This window comes from Protopterus annectens, chromosome 1.part1 (assembly GCF_019279795.1).
Source record: "Protopterus annectens isolate FY-2018-M chromosome 1.part1, PAN1.0, whole genome shotgun sequence".
Lineage (NCBI taxonomy): Eukaryota > Metazoa > Chordata > Ceratodontiformes > Protopteridae > Protopterus > Protopterus annectens.
Window position 1 is genome coordinate 1,696,285,513 of NC_056726.1, and position 14,306 is coordinate 1,696,299,818.

Here is a 14,306-nt window from a genome sequence, read left to right on the forward strand (position 1 = left end):
TCTACTTTTTCCATTGGAAAGATGATGCCTTTTTTTCTGTAGACTGAGGGTTTTCTGCTAGACAGATATCTTTATTCCCTGTAACCTGTGTGTTACATAACAAAGCAGAATCCTTTTTTACTACGTATTCTCTTTCCTTTACAGTCATTAGTCAGTTTCTTTTTCTTTCTTATTATTTGTTGAGAACTTCTTCCTTTCTTTCTTTTTTGTTTCCTTCTAAACAAACCAGATCCTCTGATTTCTGAGTACTTGCATCCACAATTCCATAGTTCGCAGGGGCCTCATTATGTTTCATAGGAGTTGAATGTTCTTTGCAGAAAATAGATGCATCATTTCCTAAATCTGTTCTATTTGTTCTATGCCTAACATTATTTAGTTCATCAGTCCAGTCATTAATATATGATACAACAGTTCTGCAAGCCATGCTAATCATACATGTGCATTCATCATCATTAAGTTGAGATTTGCTTCTTACATTGGTAAGCAAATCATCCAGCTTTTGACACGAGGAACAAAGATCACCAGTGTTATCAGCTGTTACCTTTAAATATGCATAGCATTACTTACACTGTACAAGATACTTGTACATTAGTAAATTGTTAATTGCATACTCATTTAAGGAATCCATATTCCGCTTTAATTGAATAAAATATTGCAAAGGAAAAAAAATACACAAAGTCAGTAGCAAAGAATTCAAAGGAACTTAAATCAACTTCTGTGACAAAAATTATACCAGCAATATCCAGCTAAATAATAAAATACAATAAAGTTGTTCTAGCCATAAAAGTTCTACCAGCCAGAAAGAAGTTGTAATTTCTTTAGGTCACATGCTCACTATAGCTCACAGTCACACCTCCTTTTAACAGTAAAAATGAATAAAACTTCTCTTACCAGTCAACTCCACAACAAATCACACACCAAGACAGGATTGTTTTGTGGTGACTAGAGCTTGCCTGTCCAAAACTTATCCCTTTCTCACAACCAAAAGTGAAACTAAAGGTAAAACAACAAAATGTGAATCAAAGTAAAACTTGTTAATAAGCTGTCTCTTCCTACCTACAGTTAAAAATAGTAATAACAAATGCAATATAAATTCAAATAAAACTTCTCTTACAAGTTAACTCCACAACAAATCACAAACCAAGACAGGATTGTTTTGATATGTTCAGAATTTTTCTCTCTGTAGTCTGTGTAAATTTATAGCTGTGTAGGCCCCTTATGGTAGCTAGAGCTTGCCTGTCCAAAACCTATCCCTTTCTCATAACCAAAAGTGAAACTAAAGGTAAAACAACAAATTATTAATCAAAGCAAATCTTGTTAATAAGCAGTCTCTTCCTACCTACAAACAGTTAAAAATAGTGATAACAAATGCAAAATAAATTCAAGTAAAACTTCTCTTACCAGTCAACTTCACAAAAAAATCACAAACCAAGACAGGATTGTTTTGATATGCTCAAAATTTCTGACCTGCACATTTTGTCTTCAAAAATCTTCTTACCTAATTTTTCACAAGGATAGAGTTTCCATGAAATAAAACCTCCTCTTTTCTTCCTAAGGTTCCTCATGAATCATCTATTAATCAGTCCAGAAATACTGCAGTTCTTTGCAAATATTTCAAACAAGGGTGAATATATATTACATTTGCTAGATGTTCATCATCAGTTACATTTTTTCTTATATTGAGCAAAATCTTTCAGAAAATTTGACCAATTATTTGTATCTTTTCATACTATTAAGTTGGGAAACGTAGCATCCAAAATGACCCTTGTCACACTGCATACCATTAGTCTATCAAGAAAGGGGATTGTCACTGCCTTCAATCCTAAAAGCTCATTCCACTAGATCTGTTGCTTTGTTTGCAGCCTTTCTTTCTAGTGTACAGATTGATGACACTTGTGCTGCAGCTACCTGGTCCAAGGTACATACTTTCATTTCACATTATAAACTGGATATACAATCCAGGTCTATAGCCTGCTTTGGCTCATCTGTACTCCAGAATATCCTTCCAAAAGACCACCCAAGCAAAAAAGTAAAAGTTGAGGACTTTGTTGCATATGTATGAGAATGGATGGAAACGACAACATCAGATACAAAAGTTAATTACTCACCAAAATGATAGAGCTGTATTGTCTGTTTCTGTCATTCCCCAACTACTCACCAGCATCCCCCTTTTTGTGAGTACAGTTTCTCATGTTGTAATTCCAGGATGAGTCTAGCTGACCTACCTTGGTTCCTGAAGGTTCTGTCTTTTTCTCTTACTCTCTGTTTACAGGCTGGCAGTGTCTAAGTCAGATAGTTTTTTTAGCTATTACCATCTTCATTTTCCTAAATTTCTACTTTTGATAGGCAATCTTGATCTGAGATAGTTTTCTTTTTGCACAGGGATTATGGGGAGGAAGAGGAGCCTGAGCACCTGCTTAGAAGTGGCTGAAGACAGATCCAAGGTCAGATGCGAGACCCATACAATGAGGAAGGATGGAAACAGACAACACCGATCTCTCATTATGGTGAGTACATAACTTTGATTTTACACATAGCAGGCCACATCATGTACAGGCCTCTCAACCTCTAGTCTTACTCTCTTTCTTTCTCTCTTAACTACTAGTACCTCTTAATTCCACCTCTGTGCCATCATCTTCCCTAACTCTCATTACACCACAGCATTTCCATCATGACACAAAACTAATACAATGTGCATTCAGTTATAATTGTTACATTTATTAATTAGTACCGTACAGTTGTTTATCACATACTGCTACTGTATATTCTGTTTTTGATAAGTGCAGTTTACTGTCTCTATTGCCTGTCTGTTCTGCTTTGTTTTCATTTGTGAATTATATCACTTTGGCAGTTCTGTACCTGCAAAAAGTCAGTTGTCACACCTCAAGCAAGTGTGTTCATATGTCATGGTATGTGATGACTTGTAACATGCATCTTATGTTAAAAAATGGAAAATCTTGTATATAGCCTTCACTGGTGCTATTCTATTTCTTCATTTTTTGTGTACTTGTGCCGTCTGAGTCTTGTAAAGAATTGTATGTGCTATCTGTTGACTTCATTTGCCATATATATCAATATTCTGTTAAAAAGTGACACTTTTTATAATGAATTATTATTTTTCTGGTGTATTTTGCAAGTATAAAGACAATTTATTTTTGTCATTTCCAGCCTGAATTTTATGTTAAAGCATAAATTAATACCGACAGCCATCCACACCTCTGCATTCCTTTCACATACGTAAATATGGCTGATTTGAAGTTTCAGAAATGTAAAAGTGTTGTACCACTCTCAAGTATGCTGCTTGCCAATATCAACAGTGTCTTGGTGTGTCTATCACACACTTTCTCATGGATAAACAAATGCAAATGGAGACTGCTTATTTAAAAAAGGTTAGAAGAATCATTTGAATTGAAATGTTGCTTTCAAAAGTAGGTCTGGACCATCACAACTACACTAACAGCATCCACACCAGTCCATGGCACTGGTTATAGTGAGTTAGTGCTTTCCTGAATGACTGCCAAACTCTGACATTATTGTTCTGTAGCCAGTATGTGCATTTAGTAACACAACATCTGTTGTTGTTACTCATTTTTTTTTTCAGTTGCCTTTCCTTCATTGTCCAGGAGCCTCTCACTGCTCATGTGTGTCTTTCCTATGAAACCTCAAATGTCAAGACACTGAGGAAACAAAATGATGAAGAGAGTGTCTTGGCCAACGAGAAAACAGATCTGCCTGTGTCACAGAAGGCTGTGGGTTCTCTACCCACACAAGACAGTTGGATTGCTGAGACTGCATATGGGGTGCTGCACTCCTGAGTCTGTAATCCTTAGGGTCAGATATTAAACTACAGTCCTATCTGGCTGAGATGGTGGTAGCTCTGGCTGCTGTAAACAATCCATGACACCTGCTGATTACAGTAGGGGGATGATCCCCAATGCCTTGACCAAATTTCAACTAGTAGTACGCATACTACTACTACTACAACATTTTCTAACCAATCACTGGCTTTGCTCTTGCAATAACCCTAGCTGATCACGTACCTCCTACCTTCTCCTGCATCCTTTGCACTGTCTCCCAACTCTATTTCTCCATTTTATTTTTCATCTCTACCTAAGAAATTGACTCTCTCAACTTCAAACTAAAATTTTCTAGTAACTCTATCTTTTGCTTTTAAACTACTTAATTATTTCTGTCTCACATTTTATATACCTGTACTGAAGAGATTTGATAGTCTCTGTTTTCACCTTTTGAACTTACTGAAAAGATAGCCTAAATGCCTGTTTTAGTTGTGTCTTAATTCCCTATGTAATTTTAAATGCCTGTTTTAGTTGTGTCTTAAATTACCTATGTACTTTGACCTGTACTGTAGAAATTTGATAGTCTCTGTATTCACCTTTTTGAACTTACTGAAAGGAAAGCCTATATGCCTGTTTTACTTGTGTCTTAATTCCCTATGTAATTTTAAATGCCTGTTTTAGTTGTGTCTTAAATTACCTATGTACTTTGAATGTATTTTTGTTATTATGCATTAGATAGTGGAGCTTTTCTCCTCGGGCCTCCACTGAAAATGGACATGTATCCAGTTGGACTAGCCCGGTCAACAAATGTAAAATAAAAAAAAAATAAAAATAAATAATACTGCCTTAGGACTTCTCTGAAAAGAATCTAAAAGCATTGTGGGATTAACCTGGTAAATAAAAGTAACATCTGAAACATATAATGGTGAAAAATTAAAATTCAGCTATTTTTTGCAGGGTATCAAGATCCCCTGCACCTCTTCATCTGGGGTACAATCCCCTAAAACTTACATATACCAACTCCAAGGTCACAAAAACAATAAACAAAGAAATATTCACAAACTAAGAAATAATTGCTAGCATAAACTTTGAAATCAGACTGGTAGTGGCTTTCTCCATAGAAAAAGATGATTGATGTTGTGTTTCTTTAGCATATTGGGATTTGGACACTTGACACTTCAGCAATTCCGTCTCAGCCACTTGTAGATATATGCCCATGTACATTTTTAGTGATGAACAGAGCTGTATCATGAACTGAGAACTTGACTAATCATTATTTACAGCTTATTCATTATGGTTATTATAATTACTCAGGCTTTTTAGCTACATTTGTGCATATTTTGGGGACATCTTAATGGTAAGATAATATTGACTTGCTTAGACTTACTGTTTAATGTGCATTGAAGATCTGATTCAGTGGGCTTTGATATATTTGATTGATAGCCCCAATGTTTTACTGTTTTAAATGCTGGCACTGTATTTTTTGTTGAGCTTGTATATCTGTTTGTGTCAAAATGTATTCATGTTTCAATATTTAGTGTTTTAATGATCTGAAGTACCTATATTCGGTGTGAAAGTGCTCACCTTATCCAATAAATGCTTTATATACTTCTTCAACTGTGCTGTGTGTCCTCAATTTGTCTTTTTGAATTTATAAGTGTAACACACACACACACACACACACACACACACACACACACACACACACACACACACACACACACACACACACACACAACACACATGCACACACATGCACACATACATGCTATTGCAAAGAAATTGGTCATGCGTTGTCTTGAAAGAATGATAGGTTTTAACCACCTTAACTTTCCATAACACTGAAGCAGAAAGTTGTAAGCATATGTTTTCCTGATTTGTCATATGAAAAGCAGGAAACTTTAAAATGTTTTAACTAGATTGGCAAACATTTTTTTATGTATGTCTGCTAAACTTTTTTATTTAATATGACATAGCTGTAGCAAGATGCCAATTAATTTTTTGCATAGCTCAGGAATTCAAAGGATCATTAAAGTTACAAGATTAGTAGTATGCACACATCATTGAGAAGGGGGGGGGGGTAAAATTTGACTATGAAACATTTAAAATGGTCAGAGATTTTCAAAAGTCATAGTCAATATCTACCTTTAAACGCTGAATGCTACATTTAGAAGGGTTTACTATCAAAAGGTTGAAAGTCATATGGTCTAATATTCATCTGATCGACCCATATGGTCGACACATGAATATTAAGTAGTTCATTTGGTCGACAGGAAGTGCATGCAAATTACCTGTCGACATGTTGTCAACAGGGCAAGAATATATCCTTGTCATCACTGCTGTGCAATCTTGGATTTGTAATATATAAGTAGCAGGGCGTGTGTGGGGGGGGGGGTGCAGCACCTCTGCACAATCACTACTGTCAGTGCTGCAGGTGTTTTTTGACTGTTTAAACTTTAACATTTTTTTTCGGTATTTTGAACGTTCAGTGTAATGACTTTCGACATTATGACCATTGACCATATGAATTTCAACATTTCGATAGTAAACCCATTCAGAAGTGTTGCTATCTATTACATTTTTCCTTTGTTCCTAAAATGTTCACATTTCAGACCTTTTACAAAACCCATAAATCATAAATATTTAAATTAGTTTGCACTGTCTGAATTATATGGAGATATAGATGGAGAAACATTTCTAATAAAATGTGACCATTTTAACCATGATTTTATGTCATATTTCATGCTATATAATAAGAACAAACAAACACAGGAGGCATACAAGAAGGCAATACAATGCATGCAACAGCTTAGCTTGCAATGGGGATTTAATGAAATGCACAACAGAAGACATTATGGAGTATTAATTTGTTACTAGTCATACCTTGTCACACAGTAATTACTGCTATGGGAAAGAGACTAAATCTTTTTTAACTTCTTCAGAAAATATCACGTTTCATTTATTTCATGAAATACAAGAATTTCATTGCACAATGGATTTTGATTAATGACAAAAATGAAAAGGTAATTGACTGCAAAAAAAAAAAAAGCTTGAAAAATGCCATCCTCAATAAAATAAATAAACTAATAAAGGAATAAGTAAGTAAATAAATAAATGCAAATAAAATCTGCCTTCATGTTCATGGATTTTTTGCCCACCATATTTAAAACTGCAGAATGGTTTAATTAATAACATTAAATAGTGGTCATCTCTGTATAGGCTGTTCCGTTTTGATATGGTTTACTTACAGACCTTTCAAAAGTAGTGTAAAATACCAGCCCTATTCGCAGTTTAGTTACAATGTAGTAAACATAAAGCAACACAGATTAAGCCTTAGAGAACAGTACAATAAAAGTGAAGAAAAGCATTACACCTCTCTTGTTATACTGAATCTGAGAAAATAATACATAGGAGACAAGCATTCGCCACCATTATCTGTAATAACACATATATTAGCAATTATATATAGTAATATAGGATCATTTACACATGATAGTTGTGTAATATTTGGCATAGAAATAGCTGCAGTCTAGGAAAAAGAATGATGTACAGGTAGAGTGGTAGAATACCTCCTGGGCATTTACTGTGCTTCTCTTGGCAGAACATTGATTTTATTTAGGAAAACATTTTGAGGAAAAAGGTTATTATTTTGGGGTAGGAGATTTGTGGTGCTGTGTTTTAGTTCTACATGTGTAAAAAGGCATTAGATGATTTACTGAATGAGTGAGGAGGCATATGACTACTGATAGTAATGACGCTTCAGCAAGAGAATGGGTTAAATGTCTAGACTGAATGAGTAAGACAGCACTGTTAAGATAAGAGTCAGTTTACTGAGGAGAGTAAGTTGAACAGTAACAGATTTGGTGAATGAGTGAGAAAGTATGGTCAGAAAATAGTAGCAAGGTTTCTGAGGAGAATAGGAGAAAAAGTACCAGATTTGCCAATGAGTGCAAAGGCAAGGTCAGAGATAATTATGTCTGTAAGGAGAGCAAGCTAGAAATCATCACACCTGAAATTGTTTCCCTTGTGAAAATGTAACTGTGCCTGAGGCATTTGAGCTTACAAATTAAGTTATTAGGCTAAATCTTTATTTGTTAAGGGAGCCAGGCAGCGTTAAGAAAGGTAGGCAATGGTGCTTCATCATTCTTACCTTGTTTAATAAACCCTATGGTCAAAATTATTGTGAGAAGTGTCTTCATTCTGAATAAGTAATTTTATGTAGGATACAGTGGATTCAAGCAGGAATATTAGAAGCTGACTTTGTTTATCCTCTCTTAATCTGTGTGGATAGAAACAAATTAAACATGTCAAATTACTACAGAAAGGTTGGTGACATTTTTTTTTCACAGATGGTAATATATACTTCATAGGAATAAATACAGTGGTAATGATGAAACTGAATGAATAAACATGATTTCATGAAACTATAATACTAAGAGCAAAAGTTTAAATAATTGTATTAGTTTTACCTAAGAATTGATTCCGGACTTTATTAAGAAATCAGAATATGTCAAGGGTATTTTTAAGCCTACACATATGAACATATAATAATGTCTTCAGTCAGCATAGAAAATACACTGAAATAAGATAGATTTACAAATAAACAGAATAAATGTTTCCAGTGGAGTAGTACCAGCTCAAGCTGATCAAGATAAAAATTTAGACTTTCTGTCTCTCTCTGTCTTTATACAGGTAGATAGAGAGATTAATGTGCATATCTATGTATCTTTCTATGTATAGATATTTGCAAACAATCTCTCTCTCTCTATATATATATATATGTATATATGTATATATATATATATATATATATATATATATACATATATATGTATATATAAAACTACACACACTATTGTACCATGTATGATCAAACACACTTTATGTTAAACATAAAATAGTGATATTAAGAAGTCTGAAATTACATAATTCAAATTACAAAATACTGAAATGCTTGAGGAAGGAAAACTATTTTCTTTCCTGATCTTCACGCTAATATTCCCTAAAACACTAACCTCAAATTCATCAGAAGAGTGCCAGTGTTATGGGAAGTTTTTTTATTAATGTAAGATGTAGAGTTAGGGATGAAGAAGGAGTAGGATTAGGGTCAGCAATCATTACTAAGGTGGGGCAGGGAGTGCCACCTTAGTAAAGGATGCTAACCCTAAACTTGTCCATTCCACTAACCCTATCTTTACACCTCAACTTAAAAAAACTTCCCTTAACACTGCTACTATGTAAGACAGACTTAGACATACAAACACCAAACCTTAACTCTAAATACACGCACTCGCACACAAAAATGCAAACCTATTAACTAGTCTATCCTCAAGCCTTACCCTAACACTAAAGTTCAATTACAACCCTCACCAAACCCCTGTCTTGATGAAACATACCTTGATATGTTGGAGATTCTGCTATCTGCCCACTTGGCATTTTAAACTACCCCTAGCATTTTTTGACCAAATATACATTCAGCAAAGTGCAGGGGAACCATATATATTTGCATCTCTCTCTCTCTCTCTCTATATATATATATATATATATATATATGTATACACACACACACACACACACACACACACATATATATTTAAATACGCACACACACAAACACACACACACACACACACACACACACACACACACACTTAACTTGTATATAATATTTTCATCTTGGATACATATGCATGTTTGCATACATAATTAGGTGTAACAAATGATTAATGCTAACCTTGTATCAATAAACTTGTGACTGTAGGAAAAGGAGAAAAGAAGAGATCACCTGTGAATTGGTATAAGATTGTAGCAGACTGAAATACAAAGAAAAAGTTTACAGTATTAAAAAGCAAAGTGTAATAATCACCATATTGTATTTAGTCATACCTATTAACTGTCCAGATTTTTGAATAATGTCCAGATTTTTACCTCATAATTTTTATCTCTTCCTCATAAAATCTGTAGTTTTCTTGCAAATTATTAAGAACTGAAGTCACTAAATAACCACAACCATTTGAGTTTCAGACTTCATACCCTTCAGAAAGTGCATGTCATTACAAAACTTGTTATTCTAGCACCTTTCTAAGTTTATATGAGTAGTTTTTAAGTTCTGTCCCTATTTTGGGACATTTGTCCTCCCCATTATGTTTGCCCAGATTTCTTGCGCAAACAAGTTGAGAGGTGTGAATTTAGTACAGAGTATCTACCTTTTTGTCAGAGACAATGCAGCTTGTATTTTCTTCAGGATTGCAAACTATCCAGGTAAAAAGCAAGAACAGAGCCAAGTTCCTTGCACACACTGTTTTAGCAGATTTTTGTAACTATTTATTGATTTCTGTAAGCTTTAAGTGTACTGGGATGGAGTTCTATGGTTTTGAGATACCGCATTTCTTTTCAGTTACTCACAGTTATGAGAGATTTGTTATTAGAACATAGTATTCTGTTGTTGCTGTATGGTAGGAATATGCTTTTTAGACTAGGGCAACTATCTGGTTTATATGTAAGTTTGTGAGCAGGTTAGCTTCCTTCATAGCTGTGCAGTGGTTAGTTTTATTAGATGAATATGTGGTGTCTCTTGCTGTTTTATTATAGCATGCATCAAGTTTGGCCTCGAGGGTATTGTTGAGGTTAGGGAAGATAGGCGATGCATTCAATAGAGGTGGGAGTAGGTAGGTTGCTGCTATGGATTTTCTTGTGGATACTGTAAGATATTGATTTTCTCTATATTGGGAGCCTAGATTTTTATGTTTGTTTTTGATTGTTTGGAGAATATGTTGGTTGCTCTCAAATCATATCTCCCACACCTCTTCTTTCTTTTATTTCTCTTACCCATAAATGTAAAATTGTAACTTGGCATTTTAAACCTGACGATATATGCTAATTTGTCATGAATTAATATGCAATGACTATATTTTACTGATTACAGATTTTCTCTAATATAGCTGACTTTCTATTACTGTATGCCCTTACTGTAACTTTAAGCTTTACAAGTTTGCTATTATATATAACTGCCTATTTTGTAAATGGAGCTTTTTGTACTGAGCCTCTAATGAAAAAAAAGAGGGCATCACAACCTAGTCAGACTACCTTGGTGAACAAAAGCTATATATCAATATATATATATATATATATATATATATATATATATATATATATATATATATATATATATATATATATATATATATATATATATATATACATATTTTTAGGTGAGCTGGTAGCCAAACAATATTACTTCAAACATAGATTATCAAAGATGAATACAAAATAGTGCTGAAGACAGACAGAATGTTCTCTTATCTTGCAATAGAATGTTATTGCATATTTGAAACAATTCATTTGTGTATTTATTTGCTTCTTTGCATGTCAAACTTTATTGACTGGGCAAATTCCAGTTAAGCCTTAAGTCTTATGCAGGGAGGAGACTGTACCGTACTTAAGGACAATAACAAAATGTGTCCAGGGCAGCAAGGCAAATCACATTCTAATCATCAAGTGTAATGAGCTCCTCTTTCACATCCTTTTAGTATACCAATAGTTATATACAGGCTCCAATTATAACGAGCTCATATAATGCTCTAGCCACATAAGGATTTCAGCACTTAGCTCCATATAATGCCCTAGTTAAATAATGATTTTAGCACTTAGCTCCATATAATACCCTAGCCACATAAGGATTACAGCACTTAGCTCCATATAATGCCCTAGCCACATAAGGATTACAGCACTTAACTCCATATAATGCCCTAGCTGAATCAGTATTACAGCACTTAGCTCCATATAGTGCCCTCTCCACATAAGGATTACAGCACGTATCTTCATATAATGCCCTAGTCACATAAGGATTTCAGCATTTAACTCCATATAATGCTCTAGCCACTTACGGATTACAGCACTGAGCTCCATATAATGCCCTAGCTACATTACAGCACTTAGCTCCATATAATGCCCTAGTAAAATAAGGATTTTAACACTTAGCTCCATATAATGCCCTAGTCACATAAGGATTACAGCACTTAACTCCATATAATGTCCTAGCTGCATCAGTATTACAGCACTTAGCTCCATATAATGCCCTAGCCACATAAGAATTACAGCACTTAGCTCCATATAATGCCCTAGCCACATTAGGATTACACCACTTAACTCCATATAATGCCCTACCTGCATCGGTATTACAGCACTTAACTCCATATAATGCCCAAGCCACATCAGTGTTACAGCACTTAACTCCATATAGTGCCCTCTCCACATAAGGATTACAACACTTATCTTCATATAATGCCCTAGTCACATAAGGATTACAACACTTAGCTCCATATAATGCTCTAACCACATAAGGATTACAGCACTGAGCTCCATATAATGCCCTAGCTGCATCAGTATTACAGCACTTAGCTCCATATAATGCCCTAGTCACATAAGGATTACAGCACTTAGCTCCATATTATGCCTTAGCCACATAAGGATTACAGCATTTATTCTTGCTGGACTAAAGTATGAGCACTAGAATATTGGATCAATTCCCTTGTCTGGGTCAATAACCCCCAGTGCAGCTGTCTTATAGGGGGATTCTCAAACAGGTTATCTTCTCATTCACAGGCATGCAAGAAAACTACTATAACATTTATAACAATGCATCTTTCATTATATCTTTCAACTTAAGTTTACACAGTTCCACTACATAAAGAAAGAAATGTGTTGATATGTTCAAATAAAAGTGTTAGTATCCTCATAAATGGAAAATAAACAGTCAGCTCTATGTTTTCTTTTTACTTCAGGCTGCTCATTTTATGTGTCAGTAAGATCATTTTGCTTTAGGAGAAAAATGGCAAATCCAGACATGAAATATGACTGCTCAAGACTGTTTGGAGTAAACATAATTAAAGAATAAAACATCAACAATGAATGAATAAACTACAAATTCAATGCAGGCTGTTAACTAGGTTATGATTCCCCTAAGGCAATAGTTCTCCAAAAATTGTGCATATGTTACTTGCCAGTTTTGTTTTATGAAATAGAGATCAATGCTCATGAATTCCAAAGTTTTGTACTTTTGCCCATAGTTTAGAATAAATATTTTGCTTTGGATTACATCCTTTAGTCCTGTAGCCAGCTGTATTCATTGCTATTCGATTTCCACAAAATTTGGTTTCAAAGAAAATTAGTAAACATTCCTAAATATATATTTGGAGCAAAGTAAGAAAACTGCAATACATTTATAACACATTCTTCCTTGTCATCAGGTAGAACAGAGAAAATCATTTCTTTAGATGTTTAAGGAATACCATATAATGCCATTATATTCTTAAATATTTTCAAAATTAATTTTTTTCTTTTCAGAAACGTTCTCACCTTTCAGCCTGTTCAGAGTCCTCTTAAAAGTGATCTCTTCAGCTATCTGCTCTATGTCGCTTTATATACTCTGGAGGTGTACAGTGAAACTGTCAGCTGCCAGTATAATTATGTTTTTTCTTCTATTTTAAGACTCCTCAATTTTATTATACAACTTTACTAGAATTTGGGATAAAAATAGACACAATGTGAAATATGTAGGTGTATATAGTCTCATTTAAAATATAGCACCAGGAAGCATATAAATTATGTACCTATGAAGGAATTTTTTTTATTATTTTTATCCTTTACCTGATTCATTAGAAGTGCATGTTTTATGACAACATGTTATTAGTGTTCTTCTATTATAATTTATTGGTTTCATTCTCTGACGTGTCACCTGACAGCTATATTCTCCTAAAGCAATGCTGTACACAACTAGATGATTGTGGGTGAGACACTGGTTGATAACCTCGATTTCAATATTATCTACTCTGCCATGCAATGCCAAGTCATGACAAGTAGTATACAGAATATTCTCCTTCTAAAAGAATTGTCACTTCAGGTTTTTCCACAGTGGAATATCACAGCCATGGAAAAGTTATATTGTTTCAACAAACAGCTAAGCCATCATTTTGTAACTCAAGTTAGTTGTAATTTCTGGCACATGTATGGCTGTTATGCCTTACACCTCTTCCACTTTAGTAGATGTGTACATTGTGTCTATAGTACAATGGCCATATAGTAACACTTCTCAGATGCTAATACAGCACATAAAATGCAAAAAAACTGCACATAAATTGTCCATTTGTATCATGTCTTACCTCTAATGGTACTCCTTTATAAGGTAAGTGAACCCCTTTTTATTATTTCCATGACTTTTTTTGTCAAAGCACAATCATCCAGCTTTCATATCTGACTAAGCCTACATCAGAAATCTCTGGTCTCAGGACAAGATGTAACAATATAGTATGCCATATACAATATTATCAATGTGCATATTTTATGTCAGCAATTGAACATAAACTTATCAGCCTATCTCTCACCATTAAAAAGCTTTCATTTGCATAGCTAATAATAAAAACAAAACAAAAAACTGCCAAGATCAACACTGTGACTATCAATTTTGAACATAGATGAAATGGTTAGAAAAAGCACTTTGTTTTTACAGAA

The 14,306-nt window shown here is 34.2% G+C and overlaps 1 protein-coding gene across 1 annotated transcript in view; it reads right to left on the reverse strand.

The window, feature by feature from the left end:
• The window catches only part of LOC122816615 (pancreatic secretory granule membrane major glycoprotein GP2-like), a 501,830-nt gene extending 488,534 nt beyond the window's left edge, over positions 1-13,296 (reverse strand). The window contains exons 1-2 of the mRNA XM_044089528.1: positions 13,155-13,296; positions 7,948-8,076 (exon numbers count right to left, since the gene is read on the reverse strand). Coding sequence (XP_043945463.1) covers positions 7,948-7,996 — 49 coding nt within the window. The 5' untranslated portion in view covers positions 7,997-8,076; positions 13,155-13,296. The remainder of the gene's footprint in view (positions 1-7,947; positions 8,077-13,154) is intronic.
• Between the last annotated feature and the right edge of the window lie 1,010 nt (positions 13,297-14,306).